The following is a 26,958-nucleotide window of genomic DNA, read 5'->3' as shown; positions in this document are numbered from 1 at the left end:
CATTTAGCTGCCTTAGAAGTCAGATATTTTCCTATGTTGTTGTTGATGAATAAAACTGCTGAAAATATATTTGAGTTTCAGATGTGTGCACTCAACCATGCGACTTTAATGAGTGAGTTTTAATTTTTTCTAGATATTTCTTTCCTTTGGAAGAGTTTGTAACATTGATTCTGATAAAAATATGAAACATAAAAAAAACTTACTCATGTGAGTTTATTTTAAAAAAATGGTAGAGTATCTCTGCAATTATTGTAGCAATATGTTGATGCAAACAATACTAGATTCTAAATAGGTATATAGTTAACTTGTCTGTCTGAAGATTACCATAACTGTCAATTAGACCTGACATATTTAAATAACTTATTGGGTAATAGAGTAGTGTTGACAAAGGCAAAAATTCATTTTGCCATCTTTTCTTACTGGTCTGTTATGCTCTTTTATGGCCTGTTTCCTTTATAAGACATTTTCCTATGGTGACTTCGGTTCATGTGGGAGAAATTCTTGCTGAAATCTTGAATCTAAAGGAAAAAAACCCAGCAACTTTCTCCCACAGTGTTTTGAACTTCTTAATGAGCAACTCATCCTGTGGATGAAGCATGTTAGGAATCTTTACAAGTTTGGCACAGTCTTTTAACAGCTCTTAAGGGGAGAGCGCTTAAGTTTCATTTTTATTTTTTGACATTAGCTTTTTGAACAGTGTGGTCATAGTGATGCCTACAACAGTAGGCGTAACGGTAATTACAAAACTAAACAGGCAAGCAGGCCTCTTTCTTTTTTTGTGTGTATGTTTTATTTAGCTTACAAAAACCATGGGTAACTCTTGTTTTCATAAATTAGTTTGTGGAATCAAAGAAAAAATGTTGTATTCAACAAGTGTACTATTAATACCAGGCTTTCTAAATCTCTTACCAAGATCAATACACTAGAACTCCAAGAGAGTTCTTAGTTTTATTAGTCTTCTCTTTTTTTTTAATGCAGTAATTATGCTGATTTAAAATATTAGCTAAGAAGTGGCATCTTAAACAACAGAGTTTTGTAAAGAAGGAATCTATCATAATACACAATCATCAGATGTTTTTCTCAGTCTCTCCTTCAGCAATGAAAATTTTTCAAAACAAGAAGCTGTTCTTAGCATTAAGTGTACGTTTATCCCCCAACTATGTTAAAGGTACACTTTCAAGAGAATCTTGGTTTGGTTAAGACAAGAATTTTAGAAAACTTTAATATTAGGATAATTTATTTCACAGTGTTTAAAGAGGAAGTATTTAAATATATTCACCCCTAATTTTGTGATCCAAGCAATGCAACTGCATCCTAGTTCATGAGAACTTAGAAATGCAACTCATTAAAATCTGACAGACTATGAAAACATAACACATACCATCATTGTTCAGTTTATTTGGAGAAATACTTGAGGTAAAAAGTAATTATATCTTTAAAAGCTGATTTTAGTAGCTATCATGCAGAAAACAGTTTGAAGAATTTGAATTAATTAAAGTTTTGCATCTATGTATAAATAATAAGCTTAATCATAATATTGCAAACTTTTTAGAAGCAGTGTGACCTTTGACACAGGTAGTTATGGATGAGGATTATTAAATCCATAAAAACTAAAAACTTAATTATTGTTTAGTATTTTTCTTAGTTTTAGGATTTTGTTGCTTTAAAAATGATGAATAGTTACAAGATATTGTATATTTACAATACATAATTTTAAAAAATCAGCAAGTATACCCTTGAAGTCTCACTGTGCATATACTGAATTTAAGGACCATTTTTTGATAAAGTTGAGAAAATTCCTAGAATATAAGTTCATGCTTACATTTCACCATTTGATGAAGTTCTGAACTAGGAAACAGTAAATGAGCACTTCTGAAAATTTGTCAGCTACGGTAGGAATGGCATTTGCACCTGAAAGGTCATCTACCTATTGGTCTGTTTAGATAAATTAATAAAAGGTACCTTTGCCTGTGTCCTTGGCAGTCATGGGTAGAGGACCTCTTCTAATAAAACATATGTTAAAAAGTTAGTAAGTGGGTTTTTTTTTTTTGTTGTTTTCTTTTTCTTCAATATTTGGGTGATTTTTTTTGAGATTTATTACAATTCAAAGATAAGTCAGGTTTGAAAAAAATCAGCTCCATAATTTCAATGTATTAAATAAACTAGTAACTTGTACATCAGGAAATTAATTAATTTTGGCTTACCTTAAACTTACATGTGTTTTATTGCATGGTTTTTTTTTTTGCATTGAATCTTTTATTGCATTGAATCTGAATATTAGATTTCTTTGCACATGAGGCCTCACATGAGGCAACAAGTCTTTTTGCAAGCACTGTTGCAAAAATAAGTGTAATTAATAGCACAGCTTGAGTTTTACATTCATTTTTCTGTGGTTGGGAAAAAAAAAATCAAATAAAGTAATAAGGACCCATGGATGGTGAAACTGATAAAAACTGGTTTCTTATGGATTTTTATTCTTTGCCTTGTAAGCATCTTCAGTCCATAAATAACAAACTTTTGTTTCCTTTTCCCTAAGCAGTGTGAACTGCGCCTTCACAATGCATAATGTGTACAGTGGCTAGTCTACTTCTGTGCATATGGAAATTGGCTGTTTGGCCATTGTCAGAGGGAGTGTGTAGTTGTCATCAATCTCTCTCATCTTTCAGTTGGTCTTTGTTCATCTTTCTGGTTTTCAGCTCTTTACTATGAGTGCATGTAACAAAAAACTTATAAATGGAATCTTAATGTCAACCAAAAGTGCTTATTTAGCTAGAAGACATATACGTAAGATTTATTTTTGTGTGCATGTTCTGGTTCTAGATACTTCTTAAGGCTGATTGTGCTCTGGAATGTTGCCTATATAGTAGTCTAATAGCAGTCTAAATTACAAAGATTTTTATATAAATAAATATTGTTCTAATATTTGTTGTATGCTTTTTCATCCCATCCATTTTATCAGTATATGTGCTAATTTCAGTCTTTATCAAGTGTTCATGTTCATAATGTTAATTTTTTATCATTGTCACTTTAGGATGGTGATCCTTCAATAAGGAATGCTGCATCATTTTCATTGAGGTCACCACAGTCAGTCTGCTCTCCAGCTGGAAGTGATGGAACCCTTAAAGGTAGTCTAGAAGTCATGTATATATATCAATGTATTTTTTTCCCATTTTTAAAGAACAGAGTTTAAAGAGGTATTTAGTTAGTTCTCCTGACTTCTGTATTCCAATCATACTAAAGTGTATTTCATAAAGTTTTAGATACAAAATTGTTTTGAGCTCCAATCCAGAAGAAATTTCTGAAGGTCCAAAATTTGACTAATCATACTTCAAAACAAAGCTCAAATTCATCGAGGACAAAAGAATTTTAAATATTTTCTAATGTGGGGATTAGATTCTTTATAAGAATAGTTTCAGTTGCTTTACATAAGAAATGGTTTAAAAGCAGCATTATGAGTATTGAACTCTTAAGCAATTAAAAATGTTTTAACATGCAACCCTTGTCTTGATTGCAGTAATCAAATTTTAAGAACATAAAATTAAAAATAGTTCGGTGAACACAATATATATAGAATAAATGTAGCCTGAAAACTTTACCTGAGGAGAAGGAATAGAGAACTGTCAGACAACTGAGAAAATAATTCTTTTTACTAAAATCTAGAATACGTACTGCTGATTTTAATATTATCCCTAAGAAGTTCTGACTGAGATACATGAGACTTAGTGAGTTAGGGCTCTGGGCATATTCTTGCTAATTTAGTTTTTCGGTGCTTATGTATTTACATGGCAATAGTAAAAAGATGCAACAATGTTTTTTTCTCTTTAGCCCTGAAACAAAATTTAATCTTTCTGGATGGTCAGGTTAGGTGGAGAGGGAGAACAGGTGATGGGGAGATGGGGGTATTGGGCTTGTGCAGCCTGGATAAGAGAAGTCTTTGGGAGGGGATGGGGGGAGGGATGGACAGACAGGATGACACACAGTGGATCGACATGACCTTAGAGCAATCTCCTCATACCTATGAGGAGATTATCAGTAAGACATGAGTCAGACTTTTCAGTGTTGTGGAGGAAGGATGAGAGACAATGGACTTAAATTGAAATGGGAGGTTCTGACTAGGTATAAGGAAAAACTTTTCATTATAGGGACAGTTGAGCATTGGAAAAAGCCCAGAGAATCTATGTTTTCCATCCTTGGAGGTTTTCAAGACCGAGCTGGATAAAACCCTGCATAACTTGGCCTTGATCACTCTGCTTTGAGCACGAGGATTGACTGAAGACCTCCTGAGGGTTCATTCTTAATTGAATTATCCTATGATTGCTAAATGATCTCTGTGGTTCATCTTCTGTTAGTATACACTGTGTTAAACAGTGACAGAAGAAATATGGCTCAAATGCAAGTGAGAAGTACTTGTATAGCATGCCAGCAGCATCAGTATTTTAGGAGTTCTTGTGCTAAAGGACTTGTTGCAAGACTTGTGTAAATGGCAAAGACTAAATGTGGTTGTTTTTCCTTAACTCATTACACAAAATCCATGTTTGTTGAGCTTATCAGTTTAACAACATTGTGAATCTAAGCTTCTTCCACTCAAATATATGATTACCACTCAGCCAGAAAAACATTTTAATTTTTTTTTTTTTTGTTAAAGTTACTGCTGTTTCAATTGATTGTCTGGGAACCTGTTTTGAAAATATACCTTTTCAAATTATTTCTGAGAACAATCTGATTGTACAATTCAGATTGTAACATTTCAGCATTAGAGGGGCTGAAAAAGTGCAAGAAGAACTTTTTTATTTATTTACCTGTATGTTAGCTTTACTTTTCTCATTGATAAAGCACACAACTGAAATATTGTTACTAATGGTGCTACCATTTTGCCTTCTTAAAGAGATTAATGAACCCTGATTGAGAAAACCAGTTCTTGATGCTGTAAGAATCTTGCCAGACATTTACTTCCCCTAATTATGCATTTTAGAAATGTATTGTAGAGATGTGGATAATAACAGTGTTACTTAGAATATGTGATCCCTGACAGTAAGATTTTGGCCTATAATTTGGAGTGAAAGTGATTGGTTATGCTGATAAATTTTACAGTGATGAACAAACAGCAAGTATCTATGCTGAGCTTTTTGTTGCTACTCTCATTAGTCATTGAAAGTTTGGTTGACAAGTCACAAACGTTCATAAAGAAAATTAGCAAAATATTTGGGTTTTTTTGAGGATAAAAATAATGGCACTAGACATCATCAGTCCAGAGAAAGATCACAGGAAGGATGTTATAATATCTAAGCTTTCTTATATAACATAGAAATGCGAGTCAATTACCAAAGATAAGGGTACATTTCTATACTTCTGACATGGAAGTAGCAAGGACTTCTGGAGACTTGGAGAATATGATTGTACAACCTTGAATTACTTCAGGACTGTCTGATTGACAGAATCTGAATGAGGAACAGGTTTTGTTTGCAATTCAAATACAGGGTGTTTCAAAAAGTTAGATCCAATTTGAAATCATTATATCTCTGCAATTGGGTTCATCTTTTTGAAACAAACTGTATTTGAGAAATGGCAGATGTTATATTTGTTCTTGTGACTGGTTATTCGCCTACTTAATGGTGTAAAGTTTCTCTGCAACAGAAATTCTGCCTCACTTCTGCTCCAGTAAAGGTATCATAGCAGCTGAAGTTTTATCCAGAAGTTCTAGGCTGTTCTTTATCCTTTTTTATTTAAATTTTATATTTTTAGCTATGCAAACAGAATAGTGGCTCTGCTTTCATGCTATCACATGTTACCGCATCTGCTTTCATAGAAAATTAATTTCTATGAATTAATCTACGAAGAATTAACATGAAGTATTTTCCTTCTGTTGAGCTCATAAAATATTCTGTGGTGTCTGTTACCCAAGATTGATTACTTATCAAAATCCTTTATCCATTTGTTCTACTTTCCCACTCCAGAAATAAGTTGCATTCCCTCCAGAAATTGTTAACAGGTACTTGATTATTTCCAAAATAATTTGGAAAGATTACTTTTACTTTCTAGGGGATTTACAGGACTTCTCCATAGAGATCCCTCTACACTTGATCTTTGAATATATAGTGGATGGCAAGAATAATTAGGAGTCTTCTCAAATCTGTAGTACAGACTTCAGTGCTCTCTCTTTCAAAAGAAAGGTGGAAGAAATTTCTTCAAAGGTATTTTCTGACAGGGCCAAAATAAGCATTTATTCTTGTTTCTTCAAGTCTTAACTTTTTATGCAAGGATGTTTCTCAATACAACAGTTCTAAGCTAGAACAGCCAAAGCTGAGGTTTTTCATGAGGCATTTGAACCTCTGGAGAAAGTAGTGCGACTCTTCCTTGAAAAATATTGAAAGAGTATATGGAAAGTTAATAAAGTCTGTCCCAAAAAGCCTCCCAAATGTATGTTGTTCTTTGTCTCATATGCTATCCCTTTAAGTTTAAATTATAAATTAAGTTATGCACTTTGAAAATGAATGTCAATATAGTCTGTTAATCAAAATAAGTAATAATTTCTTTATATCTAGTACAAGACTTGGGAAGGCAGAGGAAGGTATTGTGACTTTAGAAAATACAGCAGGAAATGGCTTGGGGGCTTCCCATTTTCTTATCCTCACATTGGATGAGGTGTACCAGTACCACTCCCAATAACTTCAATCTGTTTTTTTTGTTAAAATGTCGGTAATGGAGTTTCCTTACTCCTGCCATGCAACCTGTTCAAATTCTTAGTGCTAGAAAGCTTTTCTCCTACTGCTTAGCCTGAATAATTTTTGTTGCAGTTAGGTACGACACTTGACTTCTTTCCAGTGAGCAAGGAAAACAAATTCACGTCCCCTCCCTCCCTCCCTCCCTCCCTCCCATCCATCCATCCATCAAAGAATGTGATCACATCTTGCACTAATCTAATCTTCTACAGACTGAACAGTGTGGTTTCTTTCTATCGTCTTTAAGTAATAATTTCTTAGCTTTTAATTGTCTTTGATGTTTTGATCTGAATTCTAATTGCTCTGCATTAGTCTTGATGTTGTACTGCCCAATAAAACTCTACTTGAAGACTTAGAAGGATGACTAGTCAGAAAAGTACTTTAGACAACCTTGTATAATACTACTGTCATACATTAATATAGCTGCTCTTTGGTTTGGGGATAATTTAGATTCCTGTTGCAAACTGATATAAGCATATTACTGTCTTTCTTTAGAGCTTATCTATCTTCTTCTCATTTGTTACAATCACTCTTTCTCAGATGAATAAAAAGTTTGAGCTGCTACTTACTGAATTTCTTTTGTTTCAAAAGGTTATTCCAATTAGGGGAGAAAACTGTAAATTTTGATTCTGTTGTTGTGGGCCTCTTTCTCAAACACTCGACACCAAAAGCTCATTATGATCTAGTTTAATAAAATACTCTCTAATTCTGTTACATAAAAAGTTATTAATGACAAATATTTTATACTACTATTCTTAAGACAGTGCTCTGGAAAACTGCACTTGTTCATCTATGTTCTGTTCATCCATTTTTACCAAGAATGACTGATACTCTGAACACAGTTTTGCAAGAGGGTATACTGCAATCCTGCAGTATTTTTGTCTAGACTGTACTTCCTCAGCTTGTTAGTGAAATTGTTATGAGAAGCTATATAGAAAGCCATGCTAAAGTCCAGGCATGGTACTCAGTTCTCCTTAATCCATGAGACCTATAGGTTTACATAATAAAATTATATTGATTTGGTGATACTTATTCTTAAAAAAATTTACTTTTGAATACTACCTCTTTGTTATTACTGGGATGGCAGTAGAGAGAACAGCTGCATGAGGTGTGAGCAGGTGGATGATCTGCTCAGCCTGGTGGTAGAGCTGAGAGAAATTAGAAAGGTTGAGAAGCATCAGGGAGTCGGAGAAAGAAATATACTGGTGGGATCAGGCTCTGGACTCCTTGAGACACGAAAGGCCACCAGTAAGAAACCAAGACCAAGGGAGTCCTGTATCCTTCCCCCACTTGACCGAAGACAGTAGATCAAGGGAAAGGGGTGAATGGAAGCAAGTCCACACTTGGGGTGGCAGGCGAAGCCCCCCCACCTTGCCCACCCCACCCTCTGAAGTGCCTCTGTACAACAGATATGAGGCTCTGGATGTGGAAGGTCAGACAATGACTGGGGAAAACAAAGGTCCATCTACACCACAGGTGCTGAACAGGATAAGAAAGGCCTACCCCTGTATAGTTGTAGGTGACTCCCTTCTGGGGGGCACAGAGGGTCCAATATGCCAGACAGACCCTCCTCTTTGGGAGGTCTGCTGCCTTCCTGGGGCCCGGGTTAAGGACATCGTCAGGAAACTTCCTAGCCTGGTACAGCCCTTGGACTACTACCCATGACTGGTCTTTCATGTGAGTGGCAATGAAGCTGCATCCCATAGTTCAAAGGCAATTAAAAGAGACTTCAGGACCTTGGGACGGTTGGTGAGGGAATCAGGAGTACAGGATATTTTCTCCTCTCTCCTTCCAGTTGCAGGGAGGGATGTTAGAAGGAGCAGACGGGTGCACTCTATTAATACATGGCTTTTTGGTTGGTGTCACCACCACAGTTTTGGGGGTTTTGATAATGAGATAACCTACTAGACCTTTAAACTAGACATGATGGGGGAGCGGGATGGTATCAGGCTCACCTGTGACAAGCTGTGGGATTGAGAGGTGGGGTGCTAGCAAGGACCCTCAGCTGATAGCCCTGAGATGTGTTGTCCTCACTGGAGCACACCTGAAGTCTTATGGAGATGAGCCAGGGACTCAGGAGGAAATAGATGCCAACAGGAAAACACCAGTGAAATACTTCAAAGGAATTAAGGGGCCTTCCTCTGAGAAGGTGTGATGTAGCCAACAGCCCAGCTGAAGTACCTCTACACCAATGCACACGGCATGGGCAGCAAACAGGAGTTGGAAGTCATTGTGCTGCTAGAAGGCTATGATCTAGTGGGCATTACAGAAATGTAATGGGACGGATCCCATGACTGGAGTGTGGCTTGTTCAGAAGCGACAGGCAAGGAAGGGTGGAGGGGTTTCCCTCTACATCAAGAGGTGGACAGAGTATGAAGAGCTGTCTTTGAAGAATAGCCACGAGCAGGTTGAAAGCTTATGGGTAAGAATCAGAGACCAAAGCAGCAAAGGAAACCTTGGGTTGGTGTCTACTACGGGCTGCCCAATCAGTGGGAGACTATTGATGAAGCCTTCTTACTCCAGCTACAGGAGGCATCGCACTCACAGGCTCTCATCCTGCTGGGGGACATCAAACACCCCAATATCTGCTGGAAAAGTAACACGGTGAGCTGTAGGCAACCCAGGAGACTCCTGGAGTGCACTGAAGATAACTTCCTCAGCCAAGTGATAGACAGCCCTACCAGGGGGATGTGATACTGGGCCTGATGATCACCAATGCAAGAGCTAATCAGTGACATCAAGACTGGAGGCAGCTTGGGCTAAGATGATCACGTGCTCGTGGAGTTCTCAGTCCTGAGGGATATAGGTCAGGCAAAGAGTAAAGTCAGGACTCTGAATTTTAGGAAATACAACTTCCAGCTCGTTAAGGAGTTAGTCATCAGGATCCCCTGGGAAACTGCCCTCAGGGACAAGGGAGCAGAACAGAGCTGGCAGATCTTTAAGGACACTTTCCATAGAGCGCAAGAGCTCTTGATCCCAAGGTCTAAGAAATTAGGTAAGGAAGGAAAGAGGCTGGCATGGCTGTGTTGAGATCTGCTGATCAAACTAAAGGGCAAGAAGGAAATGCACAGGCAGTGGAAGCAGGGACAGGTATCCTGGAAAGAGTACAGGGACACTTCCCAGTTGTGTAGAGGTGGGTTCAGGAAAGCCAAGACACAGCTGGAACTGAACTTGGTGAGGGAATAACAAGAATAACAAGAAGGGCTTCTACAGGTATTGTCAACCAGAAAAGGAAGGTCAGAGGAAGCATACCTTCCCTGATGAGCAAGACTGGCAAACTGGTAACAATGGATGAGGAGAAGGCTGAGGTACTCAACAACTTCTTTGCCTCACTCTTCACTGGCAAGCTCTCTTCCCATACTTCTCGAGTGGATGAACTGCAAGGCAGGTACTGGGGAAGCAAAGTCCTTCCCACTGCAAGTTAAGATCAGGTTTGTGAGCACTTGAGGAACCTAAACATACATAAATCTGTGGGACCTGACGAGATGCATCCCAGAGTCCTGAGGGAACTGGCTGATGTAGTTGCCAAGTCACTCTCCATGATATTTCAGAAGTCATAGCACTCAGGTGGAATCCCTGGTGACTGGAAAAAGGGAAACATTACACCCATTTTTAAAAAGGGTAGAAAGGAGGACCTTGGGAACTACCAACCTGTCATCCTCTTCTCTGTGCCTGGGAAGATCATGGAACAGATCCTCCTAGAAGCTACGCTAAGGCACATGGAGGACAGGGAGGTGATTCGAGACAGCCAGCATGGCTTCACTAAGGGCAAGTCCTGCCTGACCAAACTAGTGGCCTTCTACAATGGAGTAACTACATCAGTGGACAAAGGAAGGGCTATGGATGGCATCTATCTGGACTTCTGTAAAGCCTTTGACATGGTCCCCCAGAATGTCCTTCTCTCTAAATTGGAGAGGTATGGATTTGATGGGTGGACTATTTGGTGGATGAGGAACTGGCTGGATGGTCGCACCCGGAGTGTGTTGGTGTCCAAGTGACAAGTAATATCCCTCAGGGGTCTGTATTGGGACCGGCACTGTTTAATATCTTCCTCAATGATGCAGACATTGGGATTGATTGCACCCTCAGCAAGTTTGCAGATGACACCAAACTGAGTGGTGTAGTTGACATGCCTGAGGGACAGGATGTCATCCAGAGCCATCTGGACTTGGAGGTACTGGTGGATGAGAGATTGGACATCAGCTGGCACTGTGTGCTTGCCGCCTAGAAAGCAAATTTTATCTTGGGCTTCATTAAAGGGAACATGGCCAGCCAGTTGAGGGAGGTGATTCTGCTGCTCTGCTCTGCTCTACTCTGGTGACACCCCACCTGGAGTACTGTGCCCAGTTCTGGAACCCTCAATACAGAAAAGACATGGACCTGTTGGAGAGGGACCAGAGGACACCACCAAGGTGATCAGAGGAATGGAACACTTCTCCTGTGAGGACAAGGTAGGAGAATTGGGGTTGTTCAGCCTGGAGAAGAAAAGGCTCTGAGCAACCTGATCTGGTTGAAGATGTCCCTGCTCATGGCATGGGGTTGGACTGCATGACCTTTGAACGTCCCTTCCAACCCAAACTGTTTTGTAATTCTATTGTCTCAATCCTTATGGATAAATTGTTCTTCTAGTATGTAATTAAGTCATACAGACTCATTATACTACTCTGGGCAGTCCTTTACCATCCTTTTGAAGAGACTTTTCTTTCATTTTTTGATTCTGATGGAGGCAGAAATTGTCAAAATGATTATTACCAATTCTGACATTGGTTTTGCTAGGGTTTCAGGGTGAATTTATTTGATCCCATTTTCATGAAAACACTCAATTTATGTGAAGGTGGTAAATAGGATCATCATAAAAAAAAAAAAAAGAAAAGAAAAAAATGTCTTTTCCATTTACACATTGTAACTTACAGTCTCTTAAAATATTTGGCAGTAATGTGTGGATGTTCCTCAGTGTCTGTCATCACCAGGTTCTTGGCTTTTTCCATCAGTATGAGTGCAGTATGGATACTGTAGTCTTCTTCAGCTTCTACCTTCAAGAACTTATTTACAGAGTATTTACTCATGTGAATGTTAATAACCTACATGTAGAAAATAGGCATTCATTAAAGCCTCTCTTTCAAAAGACTTGTTCAGTAAAAAGTTTGGAATACTGTGTCCAGGTTTGCCAAACAATAATTTGGTACGTGCTTAAATTATGTTCCTGGAGTCTTGAGGATCACTTTGCTATGGATTTTAAAAGGCGTAGTACTTGAATGTTCCTGATGTTTCTCTCCAGTGTGCTATGAGACAAGTGTTAGCCATTGGTCTTCATTTGTTCACTAGTAGTTTCTTTCCAACTTTCACCCATAGGGAACAATACTTCTGGCAAAAGAGCATGTAGGATGGGTGAAAGACTTTATTTCAACATATGGCAACCTTGACCTGCAAGGGATTTAAAGGAATATGGTGATACTATTTCAAGTGACCTTTTTGAAGTTGTTTTTGTGCAAGTGGAAAACTAATAATTCTTTAAAATATCTGAATCCTAAGTTCTTAGTAACCTTAATAGTTGTTTTTTAACTATGTGGACCACAACAAAGAATGTGACCAGTGGTGGGAACTTGGTGCATCAACTTTAAAAGGTGAGTGGTCTTTGCTCTGAAGAGGCTCAGAGATGATTAGAGAAAGTATTATGAATGTTCAAATAAGTTGTGACCAGAATAGAGTAGTTGAGTTGGAAGGGACCTACAACAATCATCTAGTCCAACTACCTGACCAATTCAGGGCTGACCAAATGTTAAAGCATGTTATTAGAGGGCATTGTCTAAATGCCTGTTAAACACTGACAGACTTGGGCCATTGACCACCTCTCTAGGAAGCCTGTTTCCAGTGTTTGACCACTCTCTCTGTAAAGAAATGCTTCCTAATATCAAGTCTGAACCTCCCCTGATACAGTTTAGCCATTCCCATGTTTGCTGTCACTGGATATCAGGGAGAAGAGATCAGCACCTCCCTCTCCACTTCCCCTCCTCATGAAGCTGTAGAAAGCAATGAGGTCACCCCTCAGCCTCCTTTTCTCCAAACTACACAAACCGAAGTCCTTAGCTGCTTGTCATAGGACATGCCTTCCAGCCCTTTAAACAGCTTTATTGCCTTCCTCTGGATGAGTTCAAGGACCTTAACATCCTCCTTAAGTTGTGAGGCCCAGAACTGCATACAGTACTCAAGGTAAGGCTGCACCATTGCTAAATACAGTGGGATAATTGCCTCCTTTGATCAACTGGTTATGCTGTGTTTGATGCACCCCAGGATGGAGTTTACCCTCTTGGCTACCAGGGCACACTGCTGACTCCTCTTGAACCTACTATTGAACCAGCACCCCCAGATCCCGTTCTGCTGGGCTGCTCTGCAGCCACTGCTCTCCTAATTTATACTTATGCCCTATGTCACTCCGTCCCAGGTGCAGAATCTGATATTTGGTCTTGTTAAATTTCATCCCATTAATCATTGTCTAGTGATCCAATCTATCTATATTCCTCTGCAAGACCTCTTGTCCCTTGAGAGAGTCAACAGCACCTCCCAGTTTGGTGTCATCAACAAACTTGCTAATGGCACATTCAACTTCTGCTTCCAGATAATTGATAAAAATATTGAACAGAACTGGCCCTAGGATTGAGCTATGAAGAACACTGCTGGTGACTGGCTACTAGCCAGATGTTGCCCCATTCACTACAACCCTTTGAACCCTGTCATTCATCCAGTTCTTCACCCAGTGCACCATGTGCCTGCTCGTCTCACAGTTGGACAACTTGTCCAGAAGGATGCTGGGAGGGACAGTATCAAAAGCCTCACTAAAATCCGGAAAAACTACATCCACTGCCTTCCCTTCATCCACTAGGTGGGTGACCTTATCATAAAATTAATTAATTAATTAAACAGGACTTTCCCTTCATGAACCCATATTGACTGTGCCTGATGATTGCATTGTCCTTTAAATGCCTTTCAATAATACCCGGTATAATCTTCTCCATAATTTTTCCAGGAACTGAGGTTAGACTAACAGGTCTATAGTTTTCTGGGTCTTCACTCATGGCCTTCTTGTAAACTGGAATAATGTTGGCTAACTTCCAGTCAGCAGGGACCTCTCCAGACTCTTGAGACCTGATCAAGAGGGGTCCTGCTGTAATATCCACTAGCTCCTTTAGTATTCTGGGATGAATCCCATCAGGTCCCATGGACTTGTGAACATTCAGCTGATATGGCTGGTCTGTTACAATTTTGGTGTCCACAAATAGAAAGTCACTGTTCCCACAGTCATGGTCCTCCAACTCAGAGGACTGGGAAACCTAGGGTCTATCAGTATTATTAAAGAATGAGGTGAAAAAAAGCATTGAATTCCTCAGCTTTTTTCTTGATTCCTATTAGTCAGGTGACCATCTTCAACAAGTGTTGGTCTAATGTTTTCCTTAGACCTCCTCTTGCTATTAACATACTTAAAAAAGCTTTTCTTGCTGTCTGACACACCACTGGCCATTTTCAACTCTAATTGAGCTTTGACCTTTTGTGTCTTCTCCCTGCATATATAAATCACAGCTCTCTAATCTTCCTGCAAATCCTGACCTTACTTCCAGAGATCATACAATTTATTTTTCCTATTGAGTTCCACAAAGAGTTCCATGTTCAGCCAAGCTGGTCTTTTGTCCCACTTGCTTGACTTTCAACACAGTGGGATTGCCTACTCCTCTGTTTCTAAGAGGTAGTTCTTAAAAACTGACCAGCACTTGTGGACCCCCTAAGGCCTCAAAAGCAGATTCTGAGGGGACACTACTAAGTAGCTCCCTGAATAGCTTAAAGTTTGCTCTCTTGAAATCCAGTAGCAACTCTGCTGACCTTTTATTCTCATTAAACTGAAAATTTTAAACTTGTCCATTTCATGATCACTGTGGCCAGGACAGCCACCTACCATCACATCTCCCACGAGTCCTTCTCTGTTCACAAATAGCAAGTCTAGGAGGGCATCTTTTCTCTTTGCCTCCCTGAGTACTTGTGACAAGAAATTATCTTCAACAAACTTCAGCAGTTGCCCAGACTTGCTCGTCACAGTAGTATGGTATTCCCAGTTGAAATCTCTTATAAGGACAAGGGCTACTGATCCAGAGATTTCTCCTAATTGCCTATAGAATACCTATCTAGAATGCCTATATAGATGACATCGGTGCTGTCATTCTGGCTGGGCGATCAATAGTAGACACCCACTATGACATTCACTTTGACTTCCTTCACCCTAATCCTCATCCAGAGGCTCTCAGCCGCATAATCACTAACTGTAAGGGCTATTCCAGCCACTCTTCCCCGAGCCTGTAGTGTTGCCTGGGGTTGTTATGACCCAAGTGCAGGACCAGGCACTTGGCCTTGTTAAATCTCATACAATTGGCCTCAGCCCAATGATCCAGCTGGTCAAGATCCCTCTGTATGGCCATGCGGCGATTAGGAACGATGCACACCAGGACGCAGACAGAAATTAATGCAGAGGCAGAGATCTTGTTCAGGAAGGAGTGCAGAGCCTGGCCAAGCAGAGAGCTGACCTAGGCCTAGGCTTAGGCTGCTTTCTTTATTCACCATTGACAATTTATAGGATTTACAGATATGGGCATGGACTAAGATGTTTACAAAAAGGTACTTTTCCACTGATTGTTATTAAGAACACACTAAACTCATGTGATGTTTGTCTCACTTGTTTTTCCACTCATTCATAGACCAGGCCCAAGGACATTCACACATCCCATGCACTTGGGGGCAGTTATCCAGCCCGAGATACCATTCTCACGAGTCTGGGCTATAACTTTTTACAATTACAAGAAACATACTTCAAAGTAATCTGTCCAAGGCCCTTTATATTTTATTATGTTAGTATTATGTCTTTGACCATCCGGATGGCCATGTTAGTATTGATCTTCCTTTATCATCCAGGTGGCTGGAACCGCACATCTTGCTTTCCCACATTTTACTTTCCAACATGGCCATCCTACGCTCAAGAAGGTCAACACTCCCACCCAACTTGGTGTCATCTGCAGTCTTACTGAGTGTGCACTCGATCCCCTCATCCAGATCATTGATAAAGAGATTAAACAGAACTGGTCCAAATACTGAGCCCTGGGGAACACCACTCGTGACTGGCTGCCAACTGGATTTGACTCCATTCACCATGACTCTTTGGGCCTGACCATCCAGCCAGTTCTTTATCTGTTGCAGAGTACACCCATCCAGGCCATAAGCTGCCAGATTCTCCAGGTGAATGCTGTGGGATACAGTGTCAGAGGCTTTACTGAAGTCTAAATATGCAACATCCACAGCCTTTCCCTCATCTACTAGGTGGGTCACCTTGTCATAGAAGGAGATCAGGTTGGTCAAACAGGACCTGCCTTTCATGAATCCATGCTGACTGGGCCTGATCGCTTGGTTGTCCTGTATGTGTTGCATGATGGCTCCATGACCTTCCCCAGCACTGAGGTTAGACTGACAGGTCTGTAGTTCCCCAGATCCTCCTTCCGGCCCTTCTTGTAGATGGGTGTCATATTTGCTAACTTCCAGTCAACTGTGTCCTCACTTGTTAGCCAGGACTACTGATAAATAATTGAAAGTGGCTTGGTGAGCAGCTCTGCCGGCTCCCTCAGAACCCTTGGGTGGATCCCATCTGGCCCCATAGACCTGTGCATGTCCAAGTGGTGTAGCAGGTCGCTAACTATTTCCCCTTGGATTTCTGGGGCTTCATTCTGCTCCCCGTCCCTGCCTTCCAGCTCAGGGGGCTGGGTACCTCTAATAGAACTGGTTTTAGTATTGAAGACGCCTACTCTGCTCTGTTCTGGTGGGGCCACATCTGGAGTACTGCATCTAGTTCTGGGGTCCCCAGTTCAAGAAGGTTAAGGAATTACTGGAGGGAGTCCAGTGGCAGGGTACAAAGATGATTAGGGGCCTAGAGCACCTTTCTTATGAGGAGAGACTGAGAGAGCTGGGTCTGTTCAGCCTGGAGAAGGGGTAGATGTCAAGAGGATGTGCTGGAGTGATAAAGGACTCAGCATTTCAATTCAATGTGAATCACGCAAAGCCATTTATTACAGAAGCAAGCCTCCTTATATATGCAACTAATCTCTGATCACGCGTTCACGCTCCAAGCATACATTCACTAATTGGGTATCATCTATGTTCACAAGCTGTCCACGCGCTGGAATCTCACTGCTGATAGGTCCGTTGATTTACGTCATGTTGAGGCCTTGTTATTGCAGAGCTGCTTCTCTCCCATGGCAGATCCTGTTTTCAGCTTTTTGAAGTTGGCCTTGAAATTCCTTTGGGTCTAGCTGGTTCAACAACAAATCTCCATCTAACAGAAACCCCTCCACAATTCCCCCTTTTTTGTTCTTGAACCAACCAGGCCCCATTTACAGCGCGCTGAATCATCTTTGAAATACACTGCAATATAGAGCACATGATTAACACAATAATTACAGTTACATATAATGCGATTAAGCCTTATTTAATAAGATCAAACAACTACCCACTTATTCCAAAACTTATAAGCTATATGTCAAACCTTAACTTTACTATGGCAATCTTATTAATATACTTTTCTAGTTTGCCTAAAGCACTTATTAATAGATTCAGAATAATCAAACAAGTTAATACAGCAAAACCATAATCCTAATGTTAAAAGCAGAACATTTATAACTGCGTGATTTTGTAGAGCAACATGTCTAATACCATCAACATCTATTATTAATTGAGTTAGTATTTCAAGAGTTAAATTAACCTGTTTAAAAGAACAATAGCTTAACTTTGATATGTCTCCTAAAACTTTACTAGCTGCTACACTAGAGAAAAAGAATACAGTAGATACTATGGTAACAATGTCCCATAATTTTACCTCAGTTCTATCTAAATATAATATTACCCTTTTGGCTAATTCTACTGTTTGTTCAAATTGTCATTCTCTACAGAAGGTATGCTATCTACTTGCTAATGACTTCTAAACCACCAGGTCTGTAAGCATCTGTAACACTAAGTTAGGATCTATGGTTTATGTCTGAAACAGTCCTCACAACTTATCTCCCTCCTGTCCATCTGCATTCACTGAATCTTTGTTGTGTTTATTCAGCCATGGCTTGACCCATTTTGCGGGAATCCACTTCGATCCTTGGCCTGTAACGACACAAGCATAACCCTTTCCCCAAGTTATTAATTGGAAAGGACCTTCCCATTCACCAGTAACACCATTGCGCACCTTGACCTGACACTGATTTTCCCCAAAATCTGTCAGATGACCTTTTAAACTTGTTCCATGGCGAATCAGAGGTGGAATATCAAACCCTTGGGGAAGGCTAAAAAGTTCAAAGCATATAATGCTTTCCTCAGTCTGTCATGTGGAGTAGGGCAGTCACTTCCCCCTTTTTGTTTGTCAAGCTGATGCTTGAGAGTTTGATTCATTCTTTCCACCAATGCCTGACCAGTAAGGGAATTTGGTATCCCTGTAATATGCTCAACACCCCAAAATTGAAAAAAGGCAGCAGTAGCTTTCGAGGCTTAACCAGGCGCGTTATCTGTCTTGACCCGTGCAGGAACTCCCAAAGCTGCAAAAGCAGAACGTAAATGTCGTTGTATATGCAAGCTAGTTTCACCAGTTTGCGCAGTGGCCCATATGGCAAAGGAGTATGTATCAATAAATACATGCACATACTTCAGTCTGCCAAATTCAGGGATGTGTGTGATGTCCATTTGCCACAATTCCAAAGCTCCTAATCCCCTTGGACTGACTCCTGCACCCAAGCCCACTGTGATGTGCTGACAATCTGCACAGCTTTTAACAATGCCTCACACTTCACTTTCGGGCAGTGAAAATTGTCACTGTAAGACCCGAGCAGACTGATGGAGGAAACTATGAGAGCGTACTGCTTGACCAAACTTATCTATTGGAGGTGGAACCCAGGCAGGAGATACAAAGAAATCAGCTTGGCGGTTTCCTTCAGCTAAATCACCTTGAATTGTCAGGTGACTACGGATATGTGTTATAAAGTATCGGTGTTCTCTCTCCTCAACTAATAGCCATAATTGCTTAAACAAAGACATCAGTTGTGCATCTTGAACTTCCTTGAGCAAAGATCTCTCAATGCGAGCTACCACACCTACCACATACAAGGAATCAGAAACAATATTCACTGGGCTATGCACAAATCTCTTAAACACTTCTATTACAGCCCTGAGTTCCAAGTGCTGAGTTGATCCTTTCAGATCATTTATTACCACATCTTGCCATTTACCGTCTGTTTTCCATGTAATTGCTGCTTTCTGCGTTTTACCCCCTGCATCAGTGAACACTGTAGGTCCTTTAACTGGAAATTCTGAGAGAAGAGGGGGACCCTCCTCCATCCCGTATTTAGGACCGATATTAGCTTATGTGAAGGAGAGTGTACCTTGATTAAAGCTTGAGAATCTAGTAACGCAGTTTGTAAGGGTAGCGAATTCTGTCAGGCCCACTGTAAATACTCTGAAGTGAGGGGAATGATGATATATGCAGGCTCACTACCTGAAATTCCATCTGTTCTCTGTCTCCCTTTCATTATAAGCTGGGCAATACTGGTTGTAATGGTACGTTTAGGTTGGAAAGGCAAAAATACCCACTCTAAGACCTTTAACGGTTCCTTATCAGCTGTCCGTTGCATTATAAGGGCAAAAGGATGATTAGTTATTAGTGAAATAACTAAGTACAATTCTGCAGTGCCAGTAGAGCCGAAACGTCCTTCACCGCACTCTTTAATTGAGGCTTTTGGAACACTTGCTTTAAACAGAATCAATTGGCCTATTTTTGATCCTTTTGGAACATGGACTGGTGGATTAGGAGTCCATAACATCATTGAAGTGATACCAGTAAAATCTGCATCAATTATACCTGGAAATATAAAAATGCCTTTTCTAGTTACAGATGATCTTCCCTAGATGCAAGGCACTTAAACCATGCCCCAATGGTCTAGTCATGTTTGTTGGTATACATTGTACCTGAGTGTCAACTAATGTTACATCATTCATAGTTTCTACATCTACTCTGGCATTCCCTGAGACCTCACTTGTGTCGTTGCGCCAGGTCTCGATGCGCTCATTTCCCTGTTTCCCAATGCCTGCCCATTTTTGTGAAACCTAGATCTGCATTCGTTAGCTTTGTGTCCAAACTTTCCACAACGGTGACATGAATTATTACCTATTGGACCACCTGTATCAGTCTTGTTTGATCTGCAATAATTTTGATTATCACAACATTGGGTTTTAAAATGCCCTGGTTTTCCACATTTAAAACAAATTTAGCCTGATCTATTCGAGTTGTGAGCTAACAAGGGTTTAATAGCAGCCGCAAATGTAGAAGCCATAAAACCAGCTTTCTCTTCCTCTGAGCCCACCCTGGCACAAGCATCCATCATCTCAGCTATCGACCTATGCTTTGATAAAGCAAGCAAAATTTTCCTGCAAGCCGAGTTAGCATTCTCAACCACAAGTGTCATTAATAAAGGTTGTTTTACATTAGCATCAATCGGTGCCCTATCCAAAGCTTCCCTTAATCAGTCAAGAAAAGCCATATATGATTCATTCTCTTTTTGTTTAACCCGAGAGTACGGAGGGACTGGTTTTCCGTCTTCCGGAAGAGTTCGGAGAGTATCCCTTGCTAGAGTAGAACTCTGCCGCAAGATGGCAGTATTTAACCGAGCTTGTACTTGAGGGTCAGCAAAATTCCCTGACCCTGTTAGCATATCTTTTGAAACAAGGTCCAAGGGATCTCCCTCGCTATGGTCTAAATTAAGGACAGCTGCATCCTCACAGGCATCAATCCACCTGCTTCTCCAAAGAACCTCTTGCATTGGTGTTAGTAGCAACGTAGCTAGCTGACGACAATCAAAATGGGTTAATATTTGCCCATCAAAGAGAGTGTTAATAAAGCCTTGAGTATATTTCCTATGTAATCCGTACTGCTGTACCGCTTTTCTAGCATCTTTTATCTCTTCCCAACACAACCCTGTGCACCCAGGCTGCTGATTACCCTGTTCATCTTGCTGATAGAAGACTGGATATGCACTTGTTATTTCACCTTCTATCGTTGCATTTCTGATAATTCCCCATCAATGCTTTTTAGGATCACAATTATTTGTAGAATCCGAGCTCCCCAGCGCACCCCCTTTCCCGTCACAATCAGCATGATCACATAGCCGACTGCTGGATTATCTCGCTAATGGCCGATCTAATTTTTCACACAGTTCTTTTGTCCAGTTCTTATCCGGTGACTCCTTCTGCTCTCTCGTATGAGTTAGAGGGGTAGAAGGCGGTAAAGGAGGATATAAGTCAGTAAAAGGACTGATAGTACACTTATTTACAACTTTAGCATTCTCAGCTTTCACAGGTTCCTTGGGTAAGTTGTCTGACTCCAATCCTTTAGACTTGATGTTTTCATCAGGGTTGGGTAATAGTGTAGGAGAACACCGGCTCGGCATTTTTCCTCCCCCCGCCCCAGACTGCTGAACCATCGGGGGTGCCGAAGGCACAACAGGGGATGGAGTAGGGAGGGTATCAAAGACACGAACCGGGTAAACTTCACAGCGACTTTCAGGATTCTTATCAGGCCGCAAAGCTGCAAAAACTTCGGCAGCAGCAGACCGTTCAGCCTTAAGATCTTTTAAGGTGGTAATTATAAGCTTCCATGTAGTTGCTAGTGATTTAGCTTCTTTATCTCCATTGCTGACCTTATCCCATAATTTCTGCCCTATATCATCCCAAAGTTCAAGTTTAAAAGCCTTCTCGGTTTCTCCCAGGTAGCTGTTAGTTCTACACCAAACTAACAGTCTACGTATGTTACTTTCTTCCTATTTAAGTCCTCTCACAGAGAGAATATGCAGGAGGAGTTTAACTATGGCTTGTTCTTCAGAAGATATGTTTTGCTCCATAGCTTCACTCTTCCCTCCTTCTGCCCCCAGCCGCTCACCTTTTCCAGTGATTTCTTTGACAAATTGTCTGCGGAACGTCCGTACGCCTCCGGCTGGGCTTCTCAATCCAGCTGATCCGCCTCCGGCTGGGCCACTCCAGGCTTTTCCCCAATCGTAGTGATACGCCGTTCAGAGTATCATGTCGGGGTCACCATTTGTTGGAGTGATAAAGGACTCAGCATTTCGATTCAATGTGAATAGCCTTGAAATTCCTTTGGCCCTAGCTGGTTCAACAACAAATCTCCATCTAACAGAAATCCCTCCACAAGGATGGGACCAGACTCCTTTCAGTGTTGCCCAACGATAGGATGAGGGGAAATGGGCGCATACTAAAGCATAGGAGGTTCTAGGTGATTATGAGGAAAAGCATACATACTCTGAGGGTGACAGAGCACTGGAACAGGCTGCCCAGAGAGATTGTGGAGTCTCCTTCTCTGGAGACATTCAAAACCCATCTGGACATATTCCTGTGCAGTCTGTTCTAGGTGTACCTGCTTTAGCAGGTGGGTTGGACTAGATGATCTCCAGAGGTCTCTTTCAACTCCGAGCATTTTGTGATTCTATGAGGCAAAGAAGGCATTAAGCATCTCAGCCTTTCCCTTATCCTTTGTCACTATGTTTCCCCCCATATCCACCAGAGGGTGGAGATTCTCCTTAGCTCTCCTTTTGTGGCTGATGTAGTCCAAGGTAGCAGTTCTGCTGGCCGCTGTCCTTACTTCTCCAAGAAGAGAAAAGTTGATAATTTTATGATGTCTCTGCCTAGAGGCCAACAGTGTGCCCAGGTGACCAAGAAGGCCAATGGTATCCTGTCTTGTATCAAAAATAGCGTGGTCAGCAGGACAAGGGAAGTGATCCTTCCCCTGTACTCTGCATTGGTGAGGCCACACCTGGAGTATTGTGTTCAGTTCTGGGCCCCTCAGTTCAGGAAAGATATTGAAGTGCTGGAGTGGGTCCAGAGAAGAGCAACAAGACTGGTGAAGGGACTTGAGCACAAGACCTATGGGGAGAGGCTGAGGGAGCTGGGGTTGTTCAGTCTGGAGAAGAGGATTAGAGGTGACTTCATCACTCTCTATAACTACCTGAAGGGAAGTTATAGCCAGGTGGGGATTGTTCTCTTCTCCCAGGCAGTTAGCAATAGGACAAGGGGGCATGGGCTTAAACTCTGCCAGGGGAAATTTAGGCTGGATATTAGAAAGAAATTCTTTACAGAGAGAGTGGTCAGGCATTGGAATGGCCTGCCCAGGGAGGTGGTGGACTCACCGTCCCTGGAGGTTTTTAAACTGAGATTGGACATGGCACTTAGTGCCATGATCTAGTAAATGGTCTGGAGTTGGACCAAGGGTTGGACTTGATCATCTCTGAGGTCTTTTCCAACCCAGTCAATTCTGTGAAGGTGACCTCCAACCGACACATTACCTGCAAGCCCTTCTCTATTCACAAGGAGCACATCCAGTGAGCGCCTTCCCTAGTTGGCTCACTAACCAGCTGTGTCAGGAAGTTGTCTTCCATGTACTTCAGGAGCCTCCTAGTCTGCTTCCTCTCTGCTGTGTTGTATTTCCAGCAGATATCTGGTACATTGAAGTCCCCCATGAGAACAAGGGCTAGCGATCGGGAGATTTCTCCCAGTGGCCTGCAGAATATTTCATTTGCCTCTTCGTCCTGGTTGGATGGTCTGTAACAGACTCTCACCAGAATATGTCTTGTTGCCCTTTCCCCTGATTCTTACCCATAGACACTCAATACTATTGTCACCCTCATCAAGCTCAAGACAATCGAAACACTCCTTAACACACATGACTACCCCACCTCCTCTCCTTCCTTGCCTATCCCTTTTGAAGAGTTTATAGCCATCCAATGCAGCACTCCATTTGTGGGAGTCATCCCACCACATTTCAGTGATGGCCACTACATAGTTTTTGTGCTGTATGATGTCTTTTAGCTCCTCCTGTGCATTCATTGGTATAGATGCACTTTAGCTGGGTTATTGATCCCACCCCCTTTTTGCAGTGAGAAGCTCTAATTCCTGCATGACTATTCTCAGGTGTTTCCATGATTTCTAACACATCTGTAACATATTTATAACCCTTGTGTCTCTTCTACTGCATGGCTCTCCGTCCCCTACTTGCACTGAGATAGAGTGAAGGACCTCACTAGCACTTTATCCCTCAAATGCTGGTATGCTGCCCTTGGGTTTGTCTCTTGTGCCTGGTTTTCTCCCCTTCCCCTTTCAAATCTAGTTTAAAGCTCTTCCAATGAGCCCTGCTAAATCCTGTGCAAGGTGTGTCCCATTTGTCACCAGCAGACCAGGTGTCATGTAAACTGACCCATAATTAAAAAACCCAAAATTCTGCTGCTGACACCAGTCCCGCAGCCAGGGATCGATCTGCTGGGTCTTCTCGTATTTTCCCTCATCGTTCTCTGCAACTGGGGGGACAGAGGAGAGCACTTCTTGTGCTCCTGATCCCTTAACTCATCATCCCAAGGCCCTGAAGTCCCTTTTGACTGCCCTCAGATTTCCCATTGCAACCTCATCACTGCTTATCTGAAAAATCAATAACGGATAATAATCTGAGGGCCATACCAGGGCAGGAAGTTTTCTCTTCATGTCTTTAACCTCGGTCCCAGGGAGGCAGCAGACTTCCCTAAGAAGTGGCTCCGGTCTGCATATTCAGCTTTCTGTTGCAACTTATGCCACTTATTGGCCTTACTTTTAACACCTTTCTGAAATTTCCTTCAGGAGGAAGATACTTTCAAATAGCTATTTCTAGTGCTGCCTAGGAGAGGGAAAACTTTACTTTTGTTTTTTTCACTTATTCAGTTCTAAGTACATTCAGTGGAATGCACTGAAATCCTTCTGACTTCTGCAGGTGTACTCAAAGACAAAAAGAACCGCCTTATCTTTTGCTGCAGCAATATTTTTCAGCATGAGAAATACGGAATGAATACAGATCAGAACAGTCTTGTCAAATTTACTTAAAAATTTAGGACAAGGGAGAATCAAATCTGTCTAGTATTTGAACTGTAACTATGAGAAATGGTAAATGTTCCATTGTTGCAACTTCAGAAGTATTTACTTAAGAGAGAATTCAAGAATAAGATGTCAGTAAGATCTCTGTTATGGTTTCTCTTATCTTTCCCCGTATGGCTTCTTGTTATTCCCTGTATGGACCACCAATTAAATCTGTCAAGGTTTAAAGCAAGGTGACAATAAACTGTGGCAGATGCTCCCTGTTACCCCCTTACCCTCTCCCTACCCTTTCCTTAGACTGGAAAAATGATAAAGAAGATAAGGAGGAAGGAAGAAGGACTTAGACTTCAAGTTGGAAGGTTTTAAAGGGTTTTGCTAATGCTATTAATAAATAAAGAATATATACAAAATATACAAAACCAATCTTGAGTGCCCAATATGGAATTTGCGTCACTCCAGTGGCAGCAGAGATAAGAGCTGGCATGGCTCCAGCAGCTGCAGAGCAGGCACCCGGAAGTCATGGGCAGGACTTCACAGCAAACCGGAACCTTGTTGCAGGGATGCCGGGCCTGAGGCCTTTAGATCGCAGGCAGACAGACAGGGTCCTCTTTAAATGCTGGCCATGGTCGAGGAGAGCTAGAGCCTCGTGATCACCCTCTTATATAGGAGGTATGACGATTATGGGATGGAATACTCAGTCAGTTTTAGTCACCTGTTCTATCTGCTCCTCCTCAAACACGCCCCTCTCGCAGCAGAATTTTATCAGTTATTAGTTGTTACAGCAATAAATCTGAACACGAGCTTCTTAAGCATTCCGTTGGTCCTCTTATCAGCACAGTGTCCGAAAAACATGCAGGCAAAAATTCAGAAAAGTGCAGTTACTTAGAAGACACTTAGAAGAACTTAACTGAAAGGAAAAATAAATCACTAAAAAAGAACTGGTCTTCTTTTTAACAAAACCAGGACAATCTCTTTGAAAAGATTTGAGCTGCCTCTAATAGTTGTAGAAATAAAAACGTAGCCTGTATTTCCAGTCAGTGCCTTAAAATAAATTAGTAGCTAACAATTTCTACTATGCATTACACTCAGCCAATCTTGTAAATTGTCTAAAGAGACAGTAATTAGAAGTGTGTGTGGAGGGAGTATCACAATAATAGGAATCTCTGGATGGCAAGTGAGAGATCTTCATAGGGTGTAGCCAGATCTTCAGTACTAGTGACTGAGTGTGGTGTCTAATTTGAGGAGGGGAAATAGAGTGGTGAAAAGATTTTGAGAATTGGGATGAGTCAAAACAGGGCTTCCCAACATTGTGGATTTTATTGGCCGAATAGAGTTGTTGCTGATGGTCAAGAAAGGGTAAGATAAACCAATTTTATACCCTGCTCTACATACATAAGACTTCTCACAGAATGTACTAGGGAGAGAGAATTAGTAGTCTGTGCAAAGAAGTCATCAGTAAAGGCACACCTTTCATTTGAACTGAAAGTTTGCTAGAGGTGTCCATTCTTTTTTTTCATCTACAGGTCAGTACATCGTTTAATGATTCTTAATATTTATTAAAATATCTGATAGAAATTTAAGCTTCAGAATATTTGGTGGTGTATCTTGAATGAAGCACATGGGGACTTGTATTCCAATTAGTTTTTGATTGTTGTTAGAAGTATTGACCTATGATGACCTAAACCAGAATGGATAATAATAATCTCAGTCACTGCTTTCTGAAGATCAGTATTCCCCAGTGGATGAATGGGATCAGATAAATAGGCTTTTCTTTTTTTTTTTTTTCCACACCAGTATTCCTTTTTAAACCAAAAATTATAGCTCAGAATTATAGTCGGGACAGGTTGAAAAGTTTCTCTGTTTTTCAAAGCTTTTTCTAGGCTAGCAGTTATGGGGAACTGGTTTAATTTGAGGAACAAACAATTTTATGTGATTAGTTGGGAGAATGTTTTTAATAAAAAATGTTGTCTTTTTAAAAATGTCTCTAGATATACTCAAAGCCTGAAGTGGGTGCATGTAGAAGTAAAAATTCATATGTTAAAAAAAAAGAAAAAAAGAAAAAAAAGGCAGGGAATTATAGAAAAATGCTCTAAGACAATTAGTGTTTTTTAGATAGTAATGAGTGTGGGAGGTTGGAAAGAGTTTACCTAAAATTTTAAAGAACAACAACAAAAAAAGTTGAAAATGAACTATCAGAATCAAAGTTAAGGATGATGTGCATGGTTTGATTTTTTAATATTTGTATATTTTAATTACTTAAAGATGTGTAGCTGAAATG

The 26,958-nt window shown here is 40.8% G+C and overlaps 1 protein-coding gene across 4 annotated transcripts in view; it reads left to right on the top strand.

The window, feature by feature from the left end:
* The window catches only part of LOC136114505 (nipped-B-like protein), a 176,542-nt gene that overhangs the window by 62,883 nt on the left and 86,701 nt on the right, over window positions 1-26,958 (top strand). For all 4 annotated transcript variants that reach the window (XM_065859870.2, XM_065859869.2, XM_071801605.1 and 1 more), the window contains one exon: window positions 3,032-3,125. In XM_065859870.2, the coding sequence (XP_065715942.1) occupies window positions 3,032-3,125 (94 nt within the window). The remainder of the gene's footprint in view (window positions 1-3,031; window positions 3,126-26,958) is intronic.

This window comes from Patagioenas fasciata, chromosome W (genome assembly GCF_037038585.1).
Source record: "Patagioenas fasciata isolate bPatFas1 chromosome W, bPatFas1.hap1, whole genome shotgun sequence".
In the NCBI taxonomy this organism is placed as follows: Eukaryota; Metazoa; Chordata; class Aves; order Columbiformes; family Columbidae; genus Patagioenas; species Patagioenas fasciata.
Note: the sequence above shows the minus strand (reverse complement) of the source record. Positions and strands in the feature narration are given on the sequence as shown.